The sequence below is a fragment of the Euleptes europaea genome, chromosome 16 (genome assembly GCF_029931775.1).
Source record: "Euleptes europaea isolate rEulEur1 chromosome 16, rEulEur1.hap1, whole genome shotgun sequence".
Classification (NCBI taxonomy): domain Eukaryota; kingdom Metazoa; phylum Chordata; class Lepidosauria; order Squamata; family Sphaerodactylidae; genus Euleptes; species Euleptes europaea.
In genome coordinates, this window is record NC_079327.1 from 27,593,814 (window position 1) to 27,612,592 (window position 18,779).

An 18,779-nucleotide genomic window follows, 5' to 3' on the forward strand; every position below is an offset into this window, starting at 1 on the left:
TGTTGGGGGAAGGCAGGAAAGACCGGTATTTTGCAAACTTCCTCCAATTGTGAGAGCTTGAATTCAACCCATATTTTTTAAAGCTGTTAAAATCTAGAATAATTTGCATCCTATACAATGCACTATAACCTGTATAACCTTTGCATGATTTTCTAGCCCATGGAATCTTCAGGTGACCTAGTCTGCTTCCCAGCTGTGGTAGCTCACTTGGATTTGTCACAGGTGAAGTCCTAAATCCCCTTGCCAGGGATTCTGCAGCTTGTGTATACAGTTGCCCTTCTTCACTTCTTGATTTGATTTGTTAGACTATTCCATGGACGCCCATCACACAAATTCAGCATGGCAGTCATGCTAACAAGCTGCTGTTACCTAGAAGTTTAAAATCCCCTTCTTTTCCTGCATGTTTCTCAGAAATCTCTGGCCACCAAATCACTTATAGGTAGCTGTAGTTGTTCACTTCTGGCTTCTTTACTTTGCCTTTTGCCTCTTCCGTGGCCCCCATCCCCTGTCATATACAATCATTTTCAAAGATGAAAAATACTTTAGATCAGAGGTTTCCAAACTGTGCTCCAAGGAGCACTTGGTGTTCTGCAAAACATCTCCTGGTGCTCCATGAAGAGATTGGAAATAAAAATACTACTGTCATTCGGTTTAGTATATGGGTGCTAGGTGAAAATTAGTGCTCCATGACGAATTTCTCTCCTGAAAAGTGCTCCATGACTCAAAAGATTTGGGAAACTCTTTTAGATCATGTGAAATGAGTGAAAATTGATAGATGTTTTGCCTTTCGAAGGTTACCCACAAAACTGAGGAATGTTGTCTTAGTGGTAAAGTTCCTTTTCCACTGTAATAGTGGGAGGCAGAAATAAGTCATCCCTGTTGAGTTACTTTTTTCATCTGACTTGATATTTTAAGTATCTGATCGCTCTCTTAATTTCATGTACCTATTAAAGTGGCTATGTAAAAACGGAACTGGTTAAATTGCAGAACAAAGTTTCATTTTGTGCATATTTTTGTCATTCGGCAGGCTTTCAGCTGAAATGCAAGATTATGGTTTAATTATTGATGGAGCAGCATTATCATTAATAATGAAGCCACGGGAAGATGGGAGCTCCGGTAACTACAGAGAGATCTTTCTTGAAATATGTAGGAACTGCAGTGCAGTTTTATGCTGTCGTATGGCTCCTTTGCAGAAAGCACAGGTTTGTGTTTCATTTCTTTAATTATCTGATTAAATGTATATTTGTACAAATATTGAAAATCATTATATAACATGTTGTAAGGCTGGAAAGTTTAAAACACTCACATTCCCATGATTGGTAACAGAATGAAAAATTAAAAACAAGGAAGAAAGAATTTCCATAAGAGGGCAATTAGTTAATGGTACATTAAAATGGTATCCTGCTGTGCCACTGATTTATGCATATTTCAAGCTAGTGCTAGGATTGATGCAACACTGAAAAATGAGCATATTTTTACTAAAGAAAATTGCCGTATTTTCAGCTGATCATTGTTAGTCTGAACAGTAACCATTCGGAAACTTAAAAAGAAAGAAGACTAGCTATATGGTAGAAATTATTCTATTTTTTTCCTGACTGATTAGGGCTATATAATCAACTGATATTGTGAATAAAAATGAAGAAAGGGATAAAAGAGAGAGTAGATAAGAAAACAAACCTTTGGTCTGACTGGTTCATTAATGTCAATCTAGCATGCCTTTTCCCTCTAATTGAAAAAAAAACCTAAATGAATTGCACTTTACAGTGTCTGTTGAATGAGGTATCTCCTCCCACCAGTAGGGTTGCCAACTACCAGAGAGCTCATGCTATTACAATTGATCTCCATCCAATAGACTCTATGGCATTAAAGTCCCTCCCCTCCCTAAGCCCTTCTCTACTCAGGCTCCGCCCCAAAAACCTCCCGCCGGTGGCAAAGAGGAACCTGGCAACCCTAACCACCGTCCAGGCCTCAGAAAGATTGGAGATTTACTGCTGAGAAATTATGAAGATAACTTGCTCAAATAAATTTAGTATAAATAGGTTTACTTACTGTTTTCTGTGCAACAACAAGAACACAGGGACAGTGTGAAAAAAAAATTATATCTGGAAAGTAATATGTGAGCAGGCCCAAAGATCTGTTTTATTTACCTGTCTTTCACCTCTGCCACAGGAGGCGGAGCCAGCCACAAAATGATTGCCACAGTTTAACTTCAGTAACACTGTGTAGATCCTTGTGCTGTGCTGGCAGCTGCTGCTGGCAAAGCAACATTTTAAAAACTCTGCACAGCCAATCAGAAGCCTTGCTGGGCAAAAGCCCTTCCTGGCCCCACCTAATTCCTAAAAACACCTGGCGGGCACAAGAAAAGGTGTTGGCAAGTGCCATGGTGCCTACAGGCACCACACGGGTGAACCCTGATACCTAGCAAATGGCATATTGACCAAAATAACACAAGTTAGGAAGAAAGAGCAAAGATTGTTTCAAAAATAAGACTAGTGGGCTTTTTTCCCCTTTCAGATTGTAAAATTAATTAAATGGTCAAAGGAGCACCCCATCACGTTAGCAGTTGGTGATGGAGCAAACGACGTCAGTATGATCTTAGAAGCACATGTGGGCATAGGTAAGTGGATGTGGGGCTCAAGTAAATAAAAGGCAAACATAATTTTAAAGTAGCAATGTTGTATTTCTGGTCAGATGAGTTCTCACAATTAGAAGGGGCTGTCTACTTTTGACGAAAAGGGAGATGGACTCCATCTGCTGTACGGGGATTATATTACCTCATTTACAGACTGGGAGGATGATAATGCAGCCAGCCTCTTCCTCCCACATTTGTGACAGATTAAGCAATAGTCAATGTTTGGGTAAAAACCAGGCAAAAAGCATTAAATATATACTCACACATCCCCAATGGATTGAATGGCAGATACAGCTCAAATACATAAGCAAGCTGTTCAGTGCGAAGTCGAAGAGAGCAAGAAAAAGAGGCCAAGTGCGTATGAATACATGACAGGTTGGATCTAGAAAAACATTTCTGCAGACAGAGGGGATTTCTTTAGCAGAACGTATTTCTTCACACAACACATAGTTAAATTGTGGAACTCCCTGCCCCAGGATGTAGTGATGGCTGCCAACTTGGAAGGCTTTAAGAGGGGAGTGGACATGTTCATGGAGGAGAGGGGTATTCATGGCTATTAGTAAAAATGGATACTATTCATGATGCATACTTATTCTCTCCAGGATCAGAGGAGCATGCCTGTTATATTAGGTGCTTTGGAACACAGGCAGGATGGTGCTGCTGCAGTTGTCTTGTTTGTGGACTTCCTAGAGGCACCTGGTTGGCCACTGTGTGAACAGACTGTTGGACTTGATGGACCTTGGTCTGATCCAGCAGGGCCTTTCTTATGTTCTTATGTAACGTAAGCTCCTCCCCTCCTGCTGCAGGGGACCCCAGGAACAGCTGGGGTGGGGGTCAGGTATGCAGCAGGAGGGAGGGATCAGTGTTGGGCGGTTTTCACAGTGGTGGGTGCCATCTTGATACGTACACATATCAAGATGACTAGCTCAGCTTTCATTCAACAGACAACTAGGACTTGAAGTCTAAAGACCGGTTATAATTTTTGTTTAAATAAATCCAGAGCTTGTTCTCAGGGGTGTTTTAATTCAAAATGCATAGCATATCACCCAGTTAAACTAGGGGGAAATCTGATTATTGATATCACCAGTTCAGTTTGACTGAATCATTTCATGTTGCTTCACCAACATTTACCAATTGTTTCTTCAAGGTGTTATTGGAAAAGAAGGCCGCCAAGCTGCAAGAAATAGTGACTATGCAATACCCAAATTCAAACATTTGAAAAAAATGTTGCTTGTTCATGGGCATTTTTATTACGTCAGGATAGCTGAACTTGTGCAATACTTCTTTTATAAGGTAGGCTGGCCTCTTTTTTTGTCTTCGTAGTTGATGAAAGTGCTATATTGTTGTCGCAACTAATATGAAATATGCAGTTCCATAAATATATTTTGTAGCATCATAATATTTTAGAAAGAGGAAGCTTATTATTAAATACAGAGGCTTAGAGCTAAAGATCATGCTGAGTGAGCAAAATGCACCTCTGTTGATCAGAGTGGGTATCTTTAGCCCTTGTAGTCAAATTATTGTGGAGAGCCAGCGTGGTGTTGTGGTTAAGGTGTCAGACTAGGATCTGGGAAACCCAGGTTCAAATCCCCACCCTGTCATCGGAATTTGCTGGGTGACTTTGGGCCAATTCACACACTCAGCCTCAACCCTGGCAAGTATTTGGATGGGAGACCTTCAAGGAATACCAGGGGCATGATGCCAAGGCAGGCAATGGTAAACCACGTCTGAACGTCTTTTGCCTTGAAAACCCTATGGGGATGTTATAAGTCAGCTGTGACTTAACAGCAAAAAAAAAAGTCAATTTATTATGGGTACAGTGGCTGCAGGTGTGTGGGGACGGAAGAGACAGGAATGAGAAATTCTCCCTGTGGTGATACGTTAGAATCTTTTGATCCCATTCACAGTGGCTAGAGTCATTACTTACAAGTTCTCCTTCATCCTTTTTCCAAGGATGCCATATCAGAAACTTTCCTTTTGTCTTCTTTGTAACAGTGGTTTTGGGGAAAGACTCTTTAAAACTTACAGATCGCTTGTCCTCCAGTCTTAAAGATTTTGCTGGTTTATATATCTGCAGCATTGGTGACCTGGTATTCTGAGGCAGATGGTGTTCCGCATCCTCCACATTGATTTGCTAGCACAGCAAACTTAGGATTGGGTCACAGAAAAACCTGCTGTCCAAAAACCATACTTTTAGAATGTTCAGTAATGCATAAATAAAGGAGTAAGCAATTTGACAGCCGCAACATGAATCAGTTTCCAATTATAGTTGACCAAGCTGAATGAGAGACTTGATTGTTTGTTTTGCTGTTTGCACTTTTAGGCCAGATCATATTAGTGATGACTTTCATTGGTATTATACTTTCAATAACAGAGTTTCTAGTCTTGTAAACCTGCATTTTAAATTTCCAATCTCAGGTATTTTATAACACTGGATCAGCACATTGGATAAATGTGTTTTGTTGCCATGTTGAGAACTGCTTATTTTGATGCCACAGTTACCTTCAGCCAGACCATTTTTGAATGAGTGATTTCATCTTTTTCATCAGTTTGACCTAGTAGTTTGTTTTTTATTTAAAATATTTATATCCTGCTGTAACTTTAGACAAAACACAGCAAAATAAGTTGCAAAGCACAAAAAACAATATAACAGTTGGCCAACAAGATGAAAATACCCAAGCCAGAACTGCGAAAACAATCCACCTTCACCAAATGTCTGAAATTTGATACAGCTTCCTAAATACAGAAAGTGAGCGTGCCAAAAAAATTCAAATTCATCAGCTTAGAGCCCACTTTTTGGGGGGTTTTGTATTGTTTTGGATGTTCCCTTACGGCCAGACCACTAACCATCTCTTCCATCACTGTTCCAGGATCTCCCAGCCTCTTAAATCTCTTAAATTGTTCATTCTTCTCCCCAGACGTCATCTTCTACCATGCATGACCACAGTATCTCCATCTTCATTTCCTTTGTATGTGCGTGAGAGAAAGTGTGTGTGTGTGTTAAGTGCTGTCAAGTCGTTTCTGACTCATGGTGACCCTATGAATCAATGTCCTCCAAAGTGTCCTATCCTTAACAGCCTTGCTCAGATCTTGCAAATTGAAGGCCATGGCTTCCTTTATAGAGTCAATCCATCTCTTGTTGGGTCTTCCTCTTTTCCTGCTCCCTTCAACTTTTCCTAGCACGATTGTCTTTTCCAGTGACTCTTGTCTTCTCATAATATGTCCAAAGTACGACAGCCTCAGTTTAGTTTTGAGAGAAAATGCTCTAATTTTCATTGATCCTGTCTTGTATTTAAAAATACAGTTTCCACAGACTACCATAATGATTCTATGTAGTACTGATTTATTCTTTTTTGTTAAAATTAACCTTCTAACTGAAATCTAACCTTCTAACTGAAATCTAAATGTTATGTTCAGTTGGACTTTAGTATATGCTTGATTCCATGTAGCTACCACTCCAGTTTTATTGTATGGTAATGATGTACCACACCTATTAATTTTGTCTTTCAGAACGTCTGCTTCATTTTTCCTCAGTTTTTATACCAGTTCTTCTGTGGGTTTTCACAGCAGGTATGTGAGAGCATCCCCCCCCTTGTTATAGAACTGGCACTATTTTGTAATGTATTTTATCAGGCCAAAAGGATTTTAAATATTTCTTGCTAACTTTCTCTTGCTTAAGGCTGAGCTGAATAGGTCAGGCATCCCCAACGCTGCTTTCCAGGTGCCTGCCAAGCGTTTGTAGAAAGCGGTCAGGGCCAGATGGGGCTTTTGGCCAGCAGGGCTCTGATTGATCATTGGAGTTCTAATTGGGTGTGCTGGTTTTAAAAAACGTTCCTTTGGTGAAAGCTGCCTCCACAGCACAAGGATCTCAAACAATATGCCTGAAATGTTGGAGTTACTATTACAGTTATGTGTTTCCTCACTTCTTCACATTCTGTGGTTGACTCCACCTTCCATGACAGCCATTATATCATGTCAGAATTCCAAAGGTGTCCACAGGCTCAACAAGATTGGGGACTCCTGGCATAGGTATTTTGTCCATACCATAGAAATTAGAGTCAGCTATTTGTCAATCAAAGTTGTTCTGTAAGACTTCTAGGTAATCAAAAAGCAGGAGGATTTAGCCTCATGGAGAATAGCTGTCCTTGAAACATTTGGGGTTTTAAGTTTTTAGGTCAGGGGACTATTACTTTCAAATAAACATTGCTACTTTCCTCCTCCACAGGAGGAGCATGCATGTACTTTAGATTTAGTAGATTGAGATTTTCCCATGGGACTTTAAAAAAAAACAACCCTCCAGCTCACTCATCTGCCTCAGTTTTCAGTTCATTATTCATTTTTATACAGGCAATATGACTTCATTTCTTCAGGCATGCAGAACGTGGGTGTGAGCAAGTAGTATGGTTTTAAAATGCTCACAGTTTCTTGCCTTTAAGGCTGTTAGCTGTGTTAGCCAAGAGCACCTGAGAATATAGTTCTTTGCCAGCCCATTAGAAGATTGCTGATCTCTCCATCGTGATGTTGCAATTGTCTGAGATGACAGCACTCTACTAAGAACTGGATTATATTGAAAGCTATCAAGTAATAAATGCAATCACTACACAAAGAACATAACTTATGAGGTTGATCACTCCTTCCCCAATCACAATATTAGCACTTTAATGTCCCACTGATCTTAATGGGAATATGAAGCATCTGCTTACATATTATGTTACCCACCAAAATAAATTGTACTTGGAATTGCTGCACATTTGGTCGGTTAGTGCTTATTTCAACTATACAAGGTACTAATTTATTGCAGTTTGCTAATAAGGTATTTGGCAACCAGGAGTGTCATTCAGATTAGGACTAAATCAATAAAGGCAGCAGCATAGTGAATTTGGAGAATTAAGAGATTGATACTGGATAATGGACATTACGCTTCGGAAGATCCTTCAGGTTTGCTTCATCATTTCCCCCTTTTAAATCTTTACCATTACACTACCTTAGAATTAAATTATATCAGGTTAATATAATCTGTTTTCCATCTACAGCCTTTGTATGATACTGCGTATCTTACCCTGTACAATATCAGCTTCACTTCCCTTCCTATCCTGTTGTATAGTCTAATGGAACAGCATGTCAGTTCAGATACACTCAAGAGAGACCCTTCGCTGTACAGGTGAGTTTAAAAAAATAAAGTGTTAATAAAAATGTTTGGATGGTTGCTTGAGACAAGCTAGTGGAGACAAGCTTAACTTTGGTAGGCCAAAGACTCTGGAAAGTAGTTTGTGTTGAAATGTTCTCTATTTGGGATTTTAAAGAGCCAGCGTGGTGTAGTGGTTAAGAGCGGTGGTTTGGAGCGGCAGACTCTGATCTGGAGAACCGGGTTTGATTCCCCACTTCTCCACATGAGTAGCTGACGCTAATCTGGTAAACTGGATTTGTTTTCCCACTCCTACATATGATGGGGAAGGCACAGGCAAACCACCCCATAAACTAAGTCTGCCTAGTAAACAACGGGATGTGACGTCACCCCATGGGTCAGGAATGACCCGGTGCTAGCACAGGGGACCTTTACCTATGAAGCCAGCTGGGTGACCTTGGGCTAGTCACTCTCAGCCCCACCTACCTCACAGGATGTCTGTTGTGGGGAGGGGAAGGGAAGGTGATTGTAACCCGGTTTGATTCTTCCTTAAGTGGTAGAGAAAGTCAGCATATAAAAACCAACTCTTCTTCTAAAAGATTGGTGAAAAAGAGTTAAGGTTTTGAAATGAGCGATTATTTTAGATAGTCCTTTAAATCATTCTAGTGCAGAATAATGCCTTAATGATGTAATACCTCTTACCATATTTGTACCTTTTAATGAAGAAGTAGATAAAACAAAATCTTGTCTACAACAACCACCATCTTGATGTCCATTCCTGGGGGTTCAGCGCCCTCCAGGATTCCCTTTTTCTCAGTCCTTCAGAAGAGCCTCAATAAAGCAAGGAGGGGGTTAACATCAGCCAGTTCCCCTGCAGCTCCCCAGCCCTTCCCACATATGCCTAGGGCTGGATCTAGCCCTTCATCCTTGGCTCTTCCTCAGCTCTTTTCCATCTTGTAGACCTACAAAATGGGTAACAGAAGTGTTTGTGTCTTTAAATATAAAAATGTATGCAGTTTCAGATTTAAATAGGCAACAGAACATAAGACAACAGAAAAAATAATACCAGAAGATTTAATGATGCTATGTTTCCCAAAAGCTGAAAGTTGGCACCTAATAATCACCAGGTGGAAGGTAAAGTGTGAACCTCCCTGGCAGGGGGGACTTCCATAATCTCAGTGCCATCACAGAGAAGGCCCTGATGCGCACAGTACCTCAGATATTGGGGCACGTAGAAAGCAGTGATTATGAAGATGACCTGTTTATGAGGATACTTGAATATAATTTGATCTCTCCATTCTTTGAGTAGCCAGTGTGGTGTAGTGGTTAAGGGCGGTGGTTTGGAGCGGTGGAGTCTGATCTGGAGAACCGGGTTTGATTCCCCACTTCTCTACATGAGCAGCGGAGGCTAATCTGGTGAACTGGATTTGTTTCCCCACTCCTCCCCATGAAGCCAGCTACGTTACCTTGGGTTAGTCACAGCTCTCTCAGCCCTACCTACCTCACAGGGTGTCTGTTGTGGGGAGGGGAAGGAAAGGTGATTGTAAGCCGGTTTGATTCTCCCTTAAGTGGTAGAGAAAGTCAGCATATAAAAACCAACTCTTCTTCTACTTCTAAGTAGTCAAGATGTGTGGTAGCTACATTTTCCATTTTTTCTTCATTAAAAGGGTAAAAGATGGTTCGGTGTTAGTGTCTCTTGGGAAAGCAGTCCAACAAAGAATCCTTTTTTAGGCTGTATTAATTTGCGTGTACACGAAGCAACAGAAGTCACTGCATCATAGCTCTTTTTAAAAATACGGCATTTTGCTTTCCCACAATTTTAGTGCAACACTTAATGCTAATGGGCAACATGTGTTTGATTTTAAAATAGGTCTTTTCCATCCCTCATTAAAACCATTTGTAAGAGAGAGACTCAAAAGTGTATTTTGTCTCATGCATTTAGATCAGTAAACAGAGGTTGTTAATCTGCTTCCATTTATTTGTTTCCCTGTTTTGCTGCTGTGTTTTCCATTTGACGTGCAATGATATGTCCCAGATATATTAGCACACTGAGCTATTGCAATTCACAGCACATGGGAAAATTAACTTCAGCTCAGCTTTCTTGTTACTAAATTAAACATTCTAATAATTCTCTTACAATGTAATTATGAATTACTTTCTGTGAATCCAGTTAAACCACTGGTAATAAATCATCGTAATCATATGATTGATACATGTTTCATTCTCACTAGAGAGTCTAGTGTTTTATAGTAGAGGTGTTTAAAAAAAACACTCTGAAGTTATTGCAGCTTATGAAGAGGAGCGCCTTGAAAAGAAAGCAAATATTCTGGAGACCTCTAGTGTCGTTTTTTATTATTTAAGACGGGGTTAGCAGTGTGTTTATTTAGAAGGGAATAATTAATATGACACCAGCTGTGATAACACAGGTGTACTATATGCACACAAAACTAGACATCAAGGGAGGAACACACAAAAAAAAACATATTCTAGATGTATACATAGGCCTTTTCATTGCTTAAGAAAACATTTGCAAATTTGCATTTATTTGTCTACCGAGTTAAATATGTCAAAATTATTATCTGTGTCACCATTCAGGGATGTTGCCAAGAATGCCCTGCTGCGATGGCGTGTGTTTATTTACTGGACATTATTGGGAGTATTTGATGCTTTGGTCTTTTTCTTTGGTGCCTATTTCTTGTTTGACAACACAACTGTGACCAGCAATGGACAGGTTAGTATCCAGCGAGTTTAAAGCTGCGCTAGAAAAAACGAGGAGGGAAAACTAATATAAAACTTCTGTTGTTCTTTGTCTTCATTCGGTATAATCCATTGTTTCATAATTAATTTCAAGCTCGCATCATTATTTGTAAATACAAAAAGATGGTATTTTGTAGGGTGCAGGAGAGACTGGCAAAGCCTAGATTCTGTATGTGGAGGTGGGTTTGTAAGTAGATGCAGTACCATTTAAAAGAAACCCATTTGTAATAGGGACTATATATTTTTAACGTGGTTCATGTTGCTAGTGTTGCATACTTTGTATTTTCAATCGCTTGACTTATTCATAACTTCCCTTTTAAGAAACAGGCACTAAAATATAGCAATTGTTAATTTGGACAGACTACATAATCCATTCAAAGCATTCTGGTTCTATTTGTTATAAAGTGGCACTGGGGTTAGAACCAAGGCTTCTGCAACCTCCACTCCCCAAAGATTGTTAGGATAATTTCAACAGACTCTTCCTACTTGTGGGAGCTCCCTTATGCCCCCATTCCATACTGTTCTGGAGGGTCTCTGACTATTAGCAGCTGTTTTGGGAGGCTGTGGGAAAGCAGACATTGAAAAATCTCTTCTGCAGACATGCTCTAAAGCCTTGGATCCAACCTGCCAAGTACAATTTTAAGGTCTTTCTGCTTTTTTATTTGCACGTTAACATTTATGTGGTCGATTTTATTTGTGTCTTGCTTTTTTTTTCTTTTTTGCTACTTGCTTCTCTTCCTATCCTCAGCTAATGACAACCAACCCTTACATGGTAAGACTACTGTGGTTTTGTCCTGATGTGTTTTCTGCTTTTCCTATTGAATTACTGAACAGATCAGATTCAGGTTTCTGGGAAGTGTTCTATCCTGCTGTGCTGAAATAATGGCTATGACCTCTCTTAGCTTGCTCTTTAAAAACAAGTGAGATTATAGTTTTCAGAAACAAAAAAACTACTTTAAAAAAACTGTATTAATAAGTCCTTACATTTTTATAATCTTTGCATACTAGACAGTATACAGTTTCTTCTGATTTAGAAATTGCTAGATAACTCTTGTTTCTGTTCATTGACACACAATCCCAAATTTGTGAGCCTTTATGAAGGCATACAAATTAGCAGTAGATGTTCTATTAACTTTCTTTTTTTTGAGGGGAAGACCGCTTATCTGTTCATATCAATCCCTAACCTCTTTTGAGGGGAAGTCCACTTATCTGTCCATATTAATCCCTAACCTCTTTTGAGGGGAAGACCGCTTATCTGTCCATATCAATCCCTAACCTCTTTTGAGGGGAAGTCTGCTTATCAGTCCATATCAATCCCTAACCTCTTTTGAGGGGAAGTCCACTTATCTGCCCACATCAATCCCTAACCTCTATTTCCACATCATCTAAACCAGTCGCCACTGAATGTCAAATGTTTAGCAGTGTATCTTGGCTTAATTAGTAACCTGAAATTTCCAGAAATTTGTTTGGGAGAAAGGTGGGGCATAAATAAAATTAACAAATAAGTGTAACTCTTGCATCCTTGTCCATTTGTCAATTTTAAATTTTTACATTTTTAAATGATAAAAGTAGTATGAAGAATTTCTGGAATGGGCAGGGCTTATTAGGTGTCAAAAATGAGACAAATCTTTTATAGACTGAATTGCAGCTATTCTTTCTCTTTAGGTCTTTTATGCATGGCTGTTTCACTTGCCATCACCCCTCCAACGACTTCGGGTCTTTGTTTGGATTATGCACGCCATTTCCAACCACCAGAGGTTGTTTCTCTCTCCCCCTGTGTTTCCCCGCGTTTTGCCCGCATTTTTAAATTTGAGATAAAACAGGTCACTCAAAACATGGGGAAATGCAGGGGGAGAGCGAGGCGACCTCTGACGGTTGGAAACAGCATGCATAATCCAAAGACCTGAAGTCGTTGGAGGGGTGACGGTGAGTGCAACAGCCATGCATAAAAACACCTTATACTCAATCTCAACAAAGTCTTATAGAATTTTTTTTTTAGTGGTTTTAGTCTCAGACTGCAGCTGGCAAGACCTAGATTCAGTTTCCCACTTTGACATGAAATTCATTGTGTACTCTTGTGTCAATCCCTCTCCGCCTAACCTACCTCACCAGATAAGTGGAGGAGGTGAAAACCATGTATCCTGCTCTGAACTCTTCAGAGGAAGGGCAGGATTCAAAATGTAGCAGATGGTTTCAAAGTAACTTTGGCTAGATCTAGAAGAGAACGAAATGATAAGAGCACTGTGAACGCAGTGAGGGTGTGAAGGGGCGCATCAAAGCAAAATACTCACTGTGCTTATGGTTTCATATCATGTGAAATATGGCCTGCAAGCTTTATATCAGCTCTTCTAGTAGTGGTAGCTGATGTTCCCATTAAAGTCTTATGTGTGTGGACTCAATTTGCTATACCAAAACACATTACATGGGCCTTGTTCAGAATGCATGTCTTTTTCCTTCACAGATGTTTGGAAACTGGACCTTTGGGACACTGGTGTTCACTGTACTAGTATTTACTGTTACCCTGAAGGTAAGATCTTCTGTGTAGGTCGCATCTATACAAGCCCAGCTAGTACCACTTCTCGTTGTGTTGCTTCTCAAAAATATACTTTCTTCACACAGAACCTTGATAAATATTTCTATGCACCAATCACTTGTGATGTACCTTTTTAGGTACTGTGGGTTCATTTTCGTGGCTTTGTGCAGTCCTGCATGGTGACTGCACTTGCGCAGGCCAGCCGCGGAGAACTGACCAGAAAGCTTTCAGAAGCTTCAGAGCACCTGAAGTGCTTCCCCCTTCGCTCCATCCCAGGCCAACAGCGAGCCGGCTTCCCACCCAACGGTCATGTGGCGGAGGAGGGAGGAGCGCTCCTCCTTCAGTTCTCTCTTTGCCGCTATGGAGAGAGGACTAGCTTTGTTTCAGAGCGTCTTTTCTTTTACCTCAGAAAAGTTATCTCTTCAGGATTTTATTTCATTTTCTTGCCAATATGCCTTGGTTAAAGTACTAGCAAATACAGCTTTTGAAGTTTTCCGTTCCTCTTAAATGTATTTCTTTCACAAGGAGCAATCAACGGAGTCCCCCCTCCAGAAATTAATTTTAAGCAGAGCTCAGCTCCTCAGTCGGTTTTTAATGCCAAGGCTTAATCCTGGGACGTATGAAATACAACATGAATGGCTTTTGAAAGTATAAAGAGATTGCTGGGAATAGAGTAGAGAAGGGAAGTCATCCTAGCACATTATACATCATAGCAAGAGATCACGCGGCAGCTTCCTTTTCTTTTCTTTACTTAAGTTAAATAAAACATAGAGGCACTAACACAGAGTGGTGAAGGAGAAAAAAGAGAGGGGATATCCAGTCAGAATACAGAGTCAGCCAAGCTAGCCTTTGAGAACCCCAAGACAAGCAGGCAGAATTACATGGCAGAAGCAGAGATTCTGATGGTCTCATTGGCCAATTGGGACACCGCCAAAATTTTTAGTTGTTATTGCTCTGTCTGCATCAATTTGGCATAGTTTTATTATGTATATTATCAATCTAGCATTTTTAGCCCAGTATTTTTCTTTTATTATGTATTTCTGGTGTTGTTGATATGTTGGTAATGGCCTGAGGCTATATGCAAATAAAACTATTCATTCATAACTTCCTGCACTTGAGATTTTGATCTTATTTTTTTCATACAGCTTGCACTGGATACACACCACTGGACATGGATCAATCACTTTGTGATCTGGGGATCACTATTATTCTACGTTGTATTTTCTCTCCTCTGGGGAGGAATTATCTGGTAAGAAATTGTCGTGAACCATAATGCAAATCTCTTATCTCTCTCACTCTCAAAATCACAAAAATGGATTCTGTAGTACATACAGTGAAAGTTATACTTGAGGTCACATCATGGCTGGCCACAGCTGTAGTCTGGGAGAGTTTCTGCCAATAATGGGTGATAAGACATCTGACCTTTCCTTTTAAACTGAAAACCAGATCACTGTGGCTTGAAGTGATTGCTTTGAGAGTTCTGTGGTCTGAAATTGACTAGGGTTATGAAAAAGGTGAAATTCCGCCCACTTCAGGCAGAAACCAGATTGGACTGGAAAAGTTACCTCATCCTGTACGTGAGGGAGGACATAGAGATGAAGTCACAACGATTCAGCTTCAGCTCTTGCCAGATTTGTTGTTCTCCTGCCGTGCAGCTTTTCCCCATGGTTCCTGATGAGGCCATATATGCTAGTAGGGTCTCATTTCCACAGCCCGCGTGTGGCTCTGCTTTGAGTTTTTCTTGCTTTCTATGCTGTAAGTCCTGATTCAAGACTGCCATATCAGAAAAGAATGGGCCTGTAATGTCTGAATATTTTGGGAGGGTGCAGCTTTGGTGGGGCAGATAGCACATTTTGTGTGGACAAGGTCCTCATCCAGGCTAGGAGTTGGCAGCTGGATTCAGGAGGGTCTGGCAGGCTTCCTGAGCATTCTGTCATAGCTAGGGTTGCCAGTTCCCCCCTCTTGATCAGCTGGAAGTTTTAGGGGGTGGAGCTGGGGCAGTCACATGCACGTGATGATGTCACTTCCATGTTTACTTCCCGGGTTTGAATGCTAAAGCAGCCGCGGTGATGCGGCGCTTCTGGGGGTAAACCCAGAAGTGATGTCATCGCATGTTTGCACACAGTCACCACTCCAGAGCAGCTGGGTGGATTGGCGGGCAGTTGCTTGCCAAAACCACCCACCTGGCAACCCTACTAATAGCTCAGCCTGTACTGGATGCCAAAACGCTCATAGTGAGGAGCCGGGTCAGAGTCAGCAGTTACATATGGCCAGATGAGAGCTTATTGGTTGCTCAGGCCATCTGATCCTGCAGGGCTAAAAAGCTGTAGGAAGCTGTCTGGGTCATCTGCAAGGCGGTGCAGAGGTCAGCCGTTCCCCATGCCTGCCAGTTGTTATGCATGGACTGAAATAATCTGGGGGCCACTGTCAGAGTCCCCAGTTCTAGACAACCGTTCTGCTAAAAGAGCTGCAAAAGATCTCTATCTTGAGACCCTGAAGAGCATGCAATACTGGGCTGGGCAAGTGATTTGACTCAGTATACAAAGCAAATTCTTGCTTTATATGGCTTGCCAATATGAAATAATAAATTCATGTCTCCTGACCATACTTCTCTGTTGTCTATTAAGATTCAGTTCTGCTTGGAGTTAACCACAGTGAATTTCAACTTGGAGTTAATCTCTATGAATTTGAAATCTTAGTTTTGGGAAAGGAAAAGAAAGAGATGGCTTTCCGTCTAATAAACCAAGGGTTCGTTTGAATTATTTCAGGCCTCTCAAAAGACCAGCTGTGAAATCCTACAATTCCTTAATTTCCTTTTTGAAGATTTTAGATGGAGTTGCTTGAAAAATGCATTTTTTAAAATTTGTGCTAAGCCAATTAAAGAATTTGACAAACAATATAGAGGTTCACACAAGACAAGTATTTATTGCGGCATTCCCATTCTAAAAAGCTTACTAAAACTATTTACATTTCACAATTATAAATTAATTTAAAAACAAGTACAAAGTACAAAATACAGTACAAATCCATCAATTTGAGTTTTACTTTTCTCCCTAATTTAAAATTGAACTCATCTTTGTAGAAACCTTTGAAAGGTGGACTTTAAGAGCTATTGCACAAAGCCCAGCTGTGGCTAATGTAACCTGTTCTTTTTTCCCCCTCCAAAAGTGTCTGCAATATTGCTGATTCTGTGAGCTCCCTGGGACCCTTTAATGAGGGGAGGATGTGCTTGGAACGCGCTTCTTCGTACCAAGGACATCTTAATAACACATGAGCCACTTCTTCTATTTCTCCAGTTTTACATGGGCAGTCTTTCACTAGTCGGAATCCTTATATAGAGATTCTATCCATGCCTTCATGTTTTTTTTTAATGTTGCACTTAAAAGAGAAAATCCTGTGAAATGGTGCTTTACACCTTATGCACATTGAAATCACCAATGTCATGTTTTTCTCCCATGTATTAGGCCTTTTCTCAATTATCAGAGGATGTACTATGTGTTCATGCAAATGCTGTCCAGTGGTCCTGCGTGGCTGGGTATTATAATGCTCGTAACCGTGAGCCTTCTTCCAGACGTGCTGAAGAAAGTCCTTTGCAGGCATTTATGCCCCACAGAAACAGAAAGAATCCAGGTAACAATACCGTGTCCTCATTTTGCTTTTATGTGCTTATGGAAATGCATTAAGAGCCTCTCCTTAGAAGGTTTACAAGCCAAGTCAGGCATGTCTGTTCAGAGGACTTGAGGTCAAGTGCATTTAGGATTGCATTCTAACGTTTTCATAAGCTTCATCCATTAGACTACTTAATGCAGGTTCTCTTGATATCTATATTTATTCCTTCCCTGAGTTTCCCTATGTACTTGCTTGCTTGGCCAGATATTAATGTCTGAACCGATGATGGATGTGGACTGCCGTGTACCATAATTATAGGAGTTGGACAGAGAACAAGTGTGATTACATTTCCACTTGGCCACATCTGATTGATTATATAGTGTGGTGATGTCATCGCTCTGGCAGCACGATACCTGATTAGCAAGACAAACATGGTGTTTGGGGGAGGAAAATGCAGTTACCTAAGAAGCACCTGATTGGGATTGCAAATTGACTGTGAAAACGATCTAAAAAAGAAGAGGGGGCTTTGAGGAACACGTAGCAGACATTGAAAGCCATGTTTTTGCACTGAAAATGTTAACTGATCAAAATTAGTAGCAGTTACCAGGTACATCTGTGATTTCTTAGAGCGGCTTGCCTTTGACAGTTCCTCATTTGTTTGCTTTCTGGAGAGCTTTATCAATTTGGGTCATGATGTAACAGGAAAAAATACCTCTTTTATGTGTAAATCTCACTGTGCTAATTCTAATTTCATTAATTAATCTGATTGATTTACTTTGGAAGGCACGATCAGATTGTAAGGAGAACCAGACGGTGAAAACAAGGGACCAAGTAAATGCTAAATAATGCGGTCCTCAACATTATTCAGGGGACTATTTAACATTTTGACAGCTGCCTATAGAACTTAGTTATTGCTTCCATAAACTGGCAAGCATCATGAATACTCTTTGTATGGTGACTTTAGCAAAAGAGGGACATGGTAAAATAGCCACGCTGTGACATGTCGTCTAGTATAGCAATTTTCAGCAATATGGTCCCATAGAATCGGAATCTTCTTAATGTTCAGTCCCTAAGCATAGCATTACTAGTGTTTCTTTATTATGTGCACTAGAAAGCTTTTAGCATTTAATCAGATTTATTCCTTGTGTTTCTTCTTTTTCCTCTCCAATATGCTCCTGTCTCCCAACCTACTTTTCCTAAATAACTGCTACCTTGCTTTAAACTATAAATGATGCACACTGGTACTTGCTTCAATCTTCTGGAAAAATCAGACTAAACATCAGTGCCTTTCTGTTGAGCAGTCCACCATCTTTATGCTTTCTCAGACTTCAAGCAGTCTAAATTTCTAATGGAGCAAAAGGTGATTTTTTTCCTGCCTTTCTGCATGCTTGGCCATTTCATTCAGAGGACTTTATGAAGTGCATTCACAATCACAAGCTGTTTGTTGTTCTTGGTGTCCCTAACTGAACTTTCAACATGTATGTGCTTGAAATATTTCTACAGGCTTTTCCCTCTGTTTCCAAATGTGCCTCATACCACAAGTCATTATTTGCATCATCTCTCTCATTCTGTGCCTGCACCATAGAGCATTTCCATCTCGAGGTCCATTCTCTTTAAGTGCTGGTGGTTTTTCATAGATGAATGTACACAGTGTTTCAATCGCAATCACCTAAGTGGATTGTTCACCACACAAAGATGTGATGGAAGTACCTGAGTCCAGTGACGGTTTTTCTGTTGTTTCCAGCTTGGCATTTCCTTTTAATATGGGGCAGCATGGGTTTCCCCCCCACTGCTGCTTAGTTTTTCATGCAAAGGATTTCCCCCCTTGCATTGCCCTTCTCTATAGAATTTGATGTTTTTGAAAGGATTTAAGAAATTACATTTTGGCAATACTCAATGAATAAAATATAAATAGTAACAGATAGCATTTGTTAATTTTTTAAACAAATTTTGTTTTAAATGGTTTAGTAATTTGATATTAGGAAATATGTGGGTCATATAGGAAGGATGCAAAACTAACCACTGAGTAGCTGGTGTTTGAGATGACGTCAACCTAATATTTTTTATTAGAGATTATTCTTGAGCTTTCCTTTTTCAGTTTTGAAAGTTCAAGTCAGTTTTTT

At 40.2% G+C, this 18,779-nt stretch overlaps 2 protein-coding genes across 4 annotated transcripts in view; one reads left to right on the top strand and one right to left on the bottom strand.

Annotated features, from left to right (window-relative positions):
- Positions 1-18,779, top strand: part of ATP11A (ATPase phospholipid transporting 11A) — a 112,654-nt gene that overhangs the window by 87,825 nt on the left and 6,050 nt on the right. For 2 of the 3 annotated variants that reach the window (XM_056861999.1, XM_056862000.1), the window contains exons 20-28: positions 1,028-1,202; positions 2,515-2,617; positions 3,780-3,925; positions 6,143-6,202; positions 7,666-7,793; positions 10,353-10,488; positions 12,976-13,041; positions 14,193-14,296; positions 16,512-16,677. In XM_056861999.1, the coding sequence (XP_056717977.1) occupies positions 1,028-1,202; positions 2,515-2,617; positions 3,780-3,925; positions 6,143-6,202; positions 7,666-7,793; positions 10,353-10,488; positions 12,976-13,041; positions 14,193-14,296; positions 16,512-16,677 (1,084 nt within the window). Of the gene's footprint in view, positions 1-1,027; positions 1,203-2,514; positions 2,618-3,779; positions 3,926-6,142; positions 6,203-7,665; positions 7,794-10,352; positions 10,489-12,975; positions 13,042-14,192; positions 14,297-16,511; positions 16,678-17,927; positions 18,017-18,779 lie in introns of all 3 variants that reach the window. The other variant, XM_056862002.1, reaches the window with a different exon arrangement.
- PCID2 (PCI domain containing 2) overlaps positions 1-18,779 on the bottom strand; it is a 279,698-nt gene that overhangs the window by 28,293 nt on the left and 232,626 nt on the right. The gene's annotated exons all lie outside the window — the stretch shown is intronic.